Raw genomic sequence first — 8,463 nt, 5'->3', positions numbered from 1 at the left:
CTGATGCAGAGCTACCAAAACAATTCAAGAGACGGGAAAGGTTTATTAGCTTCAAGTGGCCAGAGCACAGTTTTGAATGTTATTGTACAGTTCAACAGTGAGAAAAGGCATTTTGCAGCCTCAGCTCTCTAGCCTCCTGCTCTACCACTGTACTAAGTAATGCCAGAGAAGACTACTAAGATCACTGCTCCACTGCAAACCAGGTTAATGGACAACTAAACACAGCAAGATCCTCAGATGAATACAGGCCAGGGAAGTCCATCTATACCTCCTGCTTGTATGTTTATGGCTTTGGCTGAGCTCTGAGGGCAGCATACACAGAAAGGTAGAAGAACAAAGACTGGGATTTTCAAGGGGAACTCAAGGCCTTCTCCATCCTCTGAAACAGTGAAGTGTACACACAGTAAGCCAAGAGAGCCTCTCTGTGTTGTAGTCACATGCTCCATGGAAGCTGTAATCTCACAAGGACACAGATATGGCCATGCAAATATGGGTTATGCCTATGCTAACAATCGTCGTATGTCCCTAGGGCTCCTAAATGGCTTTTAATCTAGCTGCTAACGCATGTGAAAGTTTGTGCTGAAACAGGTTCATTTCTCTTGTGCTCTTGTTAGCCAGGAACACACTACCCTTCGATACCCTGACTTGAGAGGTGAGGACATAAGCTGGCAACTTCTTGGTTTAAACCTCTGGAGGTGAAAAGGAGAGGAGCTGCCTGCCACACTGGGGACAGATGTCACAATTGCAGGCAGCAAACACAGCAAGAGGGCAGTTGGTAACAGGCGTTGAGAAAACAGCTGCATTTTCAACATCCCCTTCAACCAAACCACCTCTAACATAGTCCTCACAACAAGCAGGCTGAAGGTAGCGTGGATACGCTTATCCGTGCTGTCACCATTGCTTTGCTCTGCATAGCTCACCTTGTATTATTATATGATGTACTGTAAAATCCTTGTATAGGCTAAACAAGTTGTAACATACCTCAGATGATGAAAGGAAACCTAACTGCAAAGCATTAGAAGGTAATTGTCTTTGCATCTGCTTGGCACCAGCCTGTGCAAGGCTTCTGCGTCAGAGCTGACTGCAAAATTTCAGACAAGGGGGAGGCAGAAAGTAGACACAGGACGGAAAATGCCACAAACATCTTAAGGGAAGGGCTTGTCCTAATGGATTTTTGTCATTATTGAATTCAAATCACAGGTAAAGGCCAAATTTCCCTAAGACAGTCTGAAAACAAGAACCTGTCTGTTTCAAGACCCATCAATAGGTAGTTTCCCAAGGCTACTACCTGCACCAGGCATTTGGCTCGGCGGGTGCTCAGCATCACCGGACGCACAGAGAAACGCTTGACCAAAAGCATCCAAACTTCTGCCAAGCGCAGTGCCAGTCCCTCCGCACAGCCGTGCCCAGGGGGACCTCAGAAAGAGGGGGCCTTTGTGCAGCCCTTGAGATCGCTTCCGGTGCCAGAAGCAACCTGGCACAGAAGCCCAGCCGAACCACAGCTGCAGCAATGACACTAATGACACTAATTGTCCGCAGGACAAAACAATTGCACTTGTCTGACCAGTCAGGGCATGACGGGAGCCCGACACATTTTAATTGTGAAAGCATTTTGCCTTGAAGTAAGTTTCCTAAACAAAGTCCCTTTAACTCCAAGCCTTCCCAGACTTCTTCCTGGGAAGCACAATTTAATCTTTCTAAAATGGAGAGCTTTAAAAGAGATGTTACCCAGGAGAGTGAGATCTCACTGCAGTTGGCTTTCACCACCATCTGTGAAGGAGGCAACCCTGAATTTCCATTATGCTGCGATGGGAATTGAGGTCTCAATTCCAACCAGCTCCCTGAAAAACACCTAGGGTGCAGCCTGAGGTCCCTTTTCCTGGTTGCACCTCTGTTCCCCATCACATAAGGCTGCCTCCATCGTGGACACCATCCCCAGCCCCATGTGAGCCAGGCTCTGTGGCCCATGCCTCAGGGCCAGTGCTTCCCCACAGCACAGCTCTGCAGGTGCAGTGGGAGTTGCGGAAAAGCCCATCCTGAACTTGCTGGTACACAAGCCATATAGGAAAACTGTTGCTTGCACCAGGAGCTGCGCCCACACTCACCGATAGCCAAAGTGGCACAGAGCCACACATGCGACTCAAAGAGCTGCACTTTGCACCACCTTCAGAGGCCAAAATAATCTGGACTGATGCACAGTTACAGGTGCTGGACTCGCTGCAGGTGCAAGCCCAGTGCCAACCATGAGCCCCAGAGACTCCACCAAGCTCCCACAGGCACAAAGCAAAGCAAGGGACCTTTCCCTCCCATTGCCCACAGGAGTCGCTGACAGCACTGAACATCGTGGCCACTACCAGCAAGGGGAAAAGCCAGGGTTTTCTGCCTATTTCTATAGAACCACAAATCAATGGCAAAACTGATGGGGAGAGGTGACTCTGCCCCAGAGAGTCACAGCATTGTGGGGCTGGAGGGCCCCAACAGTCTCCATGGTTGGTAGAACTCAGAACCGGTGTCTGGGCACCCCGGTTGCCTTGGTCACCCCAGCATGTTTTGGTCCAAACACAGCTCTGCGGCAGTTTTCCCCTCCTACCTGGCACAAGTAGGGCCTCAGGGAAGGGAGAGGGGGTCTGTGTCCCATGGAGGGGATAAGCTTTAAGGGTGAAGTGGACGGAGCCAGGGCAAGGGAGAGCAGCGTGGATGGCACAGTCAGCCAGGTGAGCATGGGCAAGGAGATCAGCATGTAGCGAGAGTGAAGCAAAGTCCAGCTTCGATTTCATCTCTGAAATGGGGTTTGGGATCAAATTTGCAGAGAAGTAATATTCCTATGGAGCAGAGCATGTCAGAGAGGAAAGGACTTCTCTTCCTACACATTTCGGCATGTTTTAAAAGGCAACATAAGCTTGTGTTTAAGTCAGTTATGTAAGTGTTGCTTTCCAAAAGATGAGTGGAGGAGTTACCTACATAAATGTTGACACAAGGAAAACAGCCATTGCCCTTTGCAAGAGAAAATATCCCCCTCCCCAGACCCAGGAGAAGCAAGTGCAGTGGCTGTGGATTTTGTTTTGCTTTCAATCTGGCTTTGCAGCAGGTCAGCCACGGTACCTTTGCCATCAATCAAACCTGCGGATGGAGCAGTGTGGCGTTACAATGAGCCTATTGTAACCACATATTTCCACTTAACAAGTGACTGCCAGCCCATATTTGATTAATGTCATTAGAAACGAGTGACCATTGTTTACTCTGTAATTTATTAGAGGTAGGATTTCCGAAAGGGACTTCAAGTAGGAACCTAATTCTTATGGACTTTAAATTATAATTGAATACTTAGCTTCATTAAGCACCTCTGAAAACCCAATCTGAAATGGTTTGGCAGGAAGAGAAATGCTTCTGAGCCTCAGGACATGGTTTTTCCTTGGCAGGTTTTTAAAGGGAGGATGTAAGATTTGCACGAACTGGAAGACTAACCTATGGTTTTGCCTATTTGTAGACCACAGAGAAGAATCTGGCCGGCACAGCGAAGGATGCAGCCTTTGTAACAGGCAGTGGGAGTACTCCACCATGCAAGACTCCGCTCATCTGCTGTGTGGACGGCCTCGATCAGGACACCTTTAAAATTGTGAGATACTGAATAGAATTTAGTGATAGAAAAAGTCAGTGGCATCTCAGGTTCTCTAGAGAGGGAGCAAATAAAACCCAGGAGTTTGGCAGAGGGCACAAAAAAGCAGGACAAGACACTTCATTCTGTAGCTTTCTTCCATGTCCTAGATTTTTTACCTCATCATTGTTTTCCAGTCATCTGGACATTGCACTTTTAGTTTAAAAAAAAACCACAACAAAACAACCAAAACCCCACAAAACCACAAAAAACCAAACCAACCACAGAATAATCACATTTCACATACATTGTTCAGTTTTTCAAGACAAGTCCTGCTGCATTATCATTTCATACGATGCCATGTGCTCCGTGGCTATGGTGGTTTGGGTCCTCTGCATCCCTTACACTACAGCCACAAAGCTCCATCTCATACCATCCTCCTCCACCACGGGATACGACCTTCCCATTCCTGGTGCATCATAGTGTAACCACACACAGCCCCAGTCACGGCCCCATGCACATAACAGACAAAAAAAGACAGGCAAGTGAAGGGCATCCAGATGCAGCGTTTGCTCCTGCATCACGTGCGAACGTTTGCAACACATCCCAGGTTTGGCCACAGGAAGAAGCAGCGTGAGAAAAGCAGTAAAGCAGTTCCCTTTCCCCCTCCCTGCAGAACAGCTGCTGTTCTGTAGCCTGAAATTTATACCTTTTGCCCTACAGTGTTAAAAAGGAATTCCCAGTCTTGGAAACCCCCCAATTCCCTTTCCATATCGCCTTCGACATGCTTTGCCTGGGGTGTAACCGACCTTGGGACATGCAGGAACGACTCCTACAGAGCGCTGGGAGTGCCTGACAGAGGTCCTGCTGAAGTCCTATGTCAGCTCTCCCATGTCCACACAGAGACACCCACCAAAACACAACGCTCCTTCAGTGCTTTCCCAGCCAGCTATTTAATCAGTTTATTTAGTGAAAAGGAATGCCTGAGGCCTGAATTTAAAGTGTTGAACACTTATGCCAACACTTTTTTCTTTACAGTGCAAGGAACTTTTGAGACCCTTTAAGAAGTCACTTAGGAAACTGCATTTGCCCCAGCACCTCCCCACAGAGAAAAAACTGAAGTACACGAAGGAAAGTTTGACCATAATTGGGGATCGCATCGATCTGTTTCTCCAGCGGTATTGCAGAGCCCCGGAAGTCAACCACTGGCAGAAGTAAGAGTCTCCTCTTACCCAGCACTGGCGATGCTCCCAGCCTGACAGGCTCCAGCCCCTGCTGCTCCCCGCAAGCATTTAGACACGTACTTTGGCTTTACATTTCCAGGCACTGGCAATGACATTGGGTGTCAACAGGAGACTTGTATAGCTCTAACTGCTGAATGCTCACAGATTTTGCAGGTAACTTTAGCAGAGGCCGTGTGGCACTTACTCCTGCCCAGCACAAGGCCAATCTTGATGAGCTGTCCATCAGCAACATCCTTTTGCAAGTAAAGGGGCTCCTACGTGGCCACCTGAGTTAACAGATAGTCCTTCCCATGCTTAGGGAAGAATAATTCTTTACAGTTTAAAAGCTTTAGGAAGGGGGGGCGGGGGGGAAGGTGGTGGTGGGGGAAAGTTGTGCAAGAGGTACCTCAGAGGTTACACTCGCCATACCAGAACTTGGGAGCAGAATGAGGAAAAGGATGAAGTTTGTACTCACATGCACAATCCACATATCTTTCTTTTCCCAAGAATGTTCTGGCAGTTTGTCTCCCTCTTCTCAGAGATGGATGCAAAGCAACTGCAGAAGCTGTACAAGTACATCAAGAACAATCAAATGGATAAGTTTGTGGTAAGCAAACAGGAAAGTTAATAACTCCACAAGGTGTTCCTGCTGCACTAACATTAAGGGAATAACTATACCACATAGCTTACATGGGTTGATCCATGTCAAAGGAGAAACTTGCTACCAAGAAGTCTGTTTATCAAAAGGCCACGAATCCTGCAGATATTGCCAGTTCCTACTGTAACGCGGGCACTGAGCTATTGCAGCTGCCAGCAGCTTTCCCTGGCCAGTTCTAGGAAACTGTGCTGGTGTCCCCAGCACTGCAGTTCACAATTTTCAGAGCTCTTTGCTGTTCTCAGGTTTCCAGTCATGCCTTACAGACCAAATCTGATCCCTAGTTTTACCTGATGATGTAAGAGAAACTTTGAAAGAAGCAACTAGTTCAGATAAAGCCTGTGTTTGCCCAGGCCGATTTCTGTGCCTGAGCAGCAGCTACACAAGGAAATTGTAATGAAGTTTCCCGAGAATACTGACTCCAAAGGGTTAACCCATTTAAGCACACTCACAGCCAACCATAACCATATCTCCTGAGCAAAGGCTGAGTACACCAGGAAGTTCAAAGGTCCACAAGAAACACATACTTTAAGGTGATTAAAAAGAAATTTAAAACAGATCGATAATTAAAAAAAGTCAACTATTGTTTTGAGTAAATTAGAAAACTCTGGCAGGAAAGACCTTGTTGGGTAACCCAGACACTGCTGGCTTTGCATTAAAAAGGGAGCTGTGGTCATCTGATAGCTGGCAGTGATAAGGCCATAAATAAGTTCGAGGCCACAGGTAAACAGCGCTCTCTGGTTAGAGAGAAAGGGGGTAACTAGCCATGTGGGTTTTGCCTTTAGTTTATGGGGAAGCAAAACTGTTTGTTTATTTTTAAGGCTCTAAAAAGACATTCCAACAATGAGGCAATCAAATCTATTGTATAGAAAAAAAAAACCAAATACAAATTCCTGTTGCCGGCGTGAGATGCCCGAGATCAACTGGGAGATATTAAGAAAGCAACTGGCAGCTCAGGGAGGCAGGCAGCAACAGGCGTTCTTGATCCCTTAAATTTGTGAGCGCTGCAGAGGGGGAAACTGAGCTCCATTTCCAGCACTGCCCTTCTCAGAGCCAAGCCCAGGACACGACCTCTGCTAAGGACAAGCCCTGCTGTCCCTCAGGGTGCGTGGCTGAGCGTAGCTCCCCGTTGCCACCTGAGAACATGTATTAAAAAGCAAATAATCTCCCCAAACACCTTCCCCTAAATAAAAACCTCAACCAAAACACACAATCATACACCTTCCTTTCCAAGGAAGAAAAAAAGAAAAGAAAAAAACAAATGGTGAGTGATAAGCATTAGTCACGCTGCGTCGTGCACTATCAGGATGCACCGGCGCGTGCCGAGAAGCATGCACCAACCTGCAGCTAGCAAGAGCCTGACGGCTGTGTGGTGCTGGGGATGAGCCTGCCTCCAAAAAGGCCGACAGAAGAAGCGACAAATTCTGCCGTTATGTAACGGTTGACAAATGCCTTTTGTTATGCAAGACAAGTGGGAGAAAAATAAGCATCTTTGCCCTTTGTGGGAAGGGAACAGCAGTCAGCTCCCTACTAGAGCATAAACAACAGGCTGTGGATCCAGGGGGGACCGGCGCGCTCCACGCAACAGAAATAGATTATTTGGAAACGCCTCATTATTTAGATGAGTGAGCATAAAAATACAGAATCAATATGTAATTAGTAAGCGATTGAGGTTTTCAGCATGGTAATTTGATAATTTTGTGAGTTTTGTTAAAGGAGAGAGGGTAGCAAGCAGCTGTCCGCTAGCCTTGCTCACCAGTAATCTTAAAATTAGGGATCTAAGTCCCCTTCCCTCACATTTGGGCTTTTAGGCTTTTTATTATTATATTTAAAAAAAAACCCCACATTTGAATTTAAACACTGGTCTCAACTCTGTTTTTAGGCTTACTGAAAATACCAGATCAGACCCACTTCTCAGCTTAAAGCTAGAACACAGCATCATTTTCCTTTGCAATCTGCTGGCTCCCATACAGTGCCGAAAGCTGTAGAAATCAGCCCCATGTCTCAGTCAGAGAGTAAAGAAATAAGGCTTCTGGACTATCTGAGACTCTGGAAGATTATTTAAAGGAAAAAAAAAAGTCACACAGCATGACCACTGGCACCACAAAAATTACTTTTATCTGGGATTGCCTAGATGGATGTACAATGCAGGTGGCCGCTCTCCATCCAGCTCCATGGTTCCATCCCAGCACCTTTAGGAAGGTGCAGGGACCCCCAGCCATCCTCCCGGTGCACAGAGTGCCATAAAGCGACAGTGACATCCAGTGGCAGCACACACCCGTCCACAGCACCCACCCGTGGCAGTGACACCGAGCAGCACCCACATCCTATTACACACGCTTGAGCCTTGGTTCAGACACAGCCAAACGGCACCGCTGGCTCCTGATCACCTCCCTGAAGTGCCTGAAAAATGACCCTTCTCACTAGTGTGCTGAGAAGGGTTCTTGCTTTAAAACACAGATTTTAGGTGCTGGGGTAGGCTGGGCTGGGCAAGCAGGGCTGCACAAATAGGAGAGCTGGACATCCACACAGGGAAACAGAGACTGCAGAGAAAACACAGCTTTGCCGAGACCAGCGGGACTCGCTGCTGGGTGGGATGGAGCCTCAGAGCTCAACTGCATGGAACAAACACGTCATCAGGCAAGGATTTGTGCAGACAGTACAGTCATTTCTCAGCTTACTGCTGCTGCCACCCGACAGGACCATGGTTAAGCAAGAGTTATTGCCCAAGCATGAGTCAATGTGTGCTGTTTGCTCATATAAATATCTTTAAAAGTGTTTTTTGGTATCTTTTTTTTTTTTTTTAAAAGCAATTATGCTGTCCTTCAGAAAACCCAGATACAGTTCCAGGAATGGAAGACAAGAAACTGAAGCAGCTTTACATCAGTTGGGGTCTCTGCAGAGGTACAACAGACCTGCAGGAACACCCAGGTCAAAGAGACAGTCACTGCCAACACACCTGCAGAGTCACCGCCCAGCAGCAAGAATGA

General features: G+C 47.2%; 1 protein-coding gene across 1 annotated transcript; it reads left to right on the top strand.

Moving 5' to 3' along the window:
* Positions 1 to 2,636: 2,636 nt before the first annotated feature.
* Positions 2,637 to 8,463, top strand: CHCT1 (CHD1 helical C-terminal domain containing 1). Its single transcript, XM_054848097.1, has 5 exons — positions 2,637 to 2,714; positions 3,488 to 3,616; positions 4,634 to 4,809; positions 5,326 to 5,425; positions 8,284 to 8,463. The coding sequence occupies exons 1-5, from the start codon at positions 2,637 to 2,639 to the stop codon at positions 8,461 to 8,463; spliced, it is 663 nt and encodes a 220-aa protein (XP_054704072.1).

The sequence above is a fragment of the Grus americana genome, chromosome 19, assembly GCF_028858705.1.
Source record: "Grus americana isolate bGruAme1 chromosome 19, bGruAme1.mat, whole genome shotgun sequence".
Classification (NCBI taxonomy): Eukaryota; Metazoa; Chordata; class Aves; order Gruiformes; family Gruidae; genus Grus; species Grus americana.
Note: the sequence above shows the minus strand (reverse complement) of the source record. Positions and strands in the feature narration are given on the sequence as shown.

Coding starts and splice junctions, on each gene's coding strand:
- CHCT1 (XM_054848097.1), top strand. CDS start 2,637: ATGGAGGGGATAAGCTTTAAGGGTGAAGTGGACGGAGCCAGGGCAAGG. Junction 2,715..3,487: donor TGGATGGCACAGTCAGCCAG/GTGAGCATGGGC, acceptor GCCTATTTGTAG/ACCACAGAGAAGAATCTGGC. Junction 4,810..5,325: donor GAAGTCAACCACTGGCAGAA/GTAAGAGTCTCC, acceptor TCTTTTCCCAAG/AATGTTCTGGCAGTTTGTCT.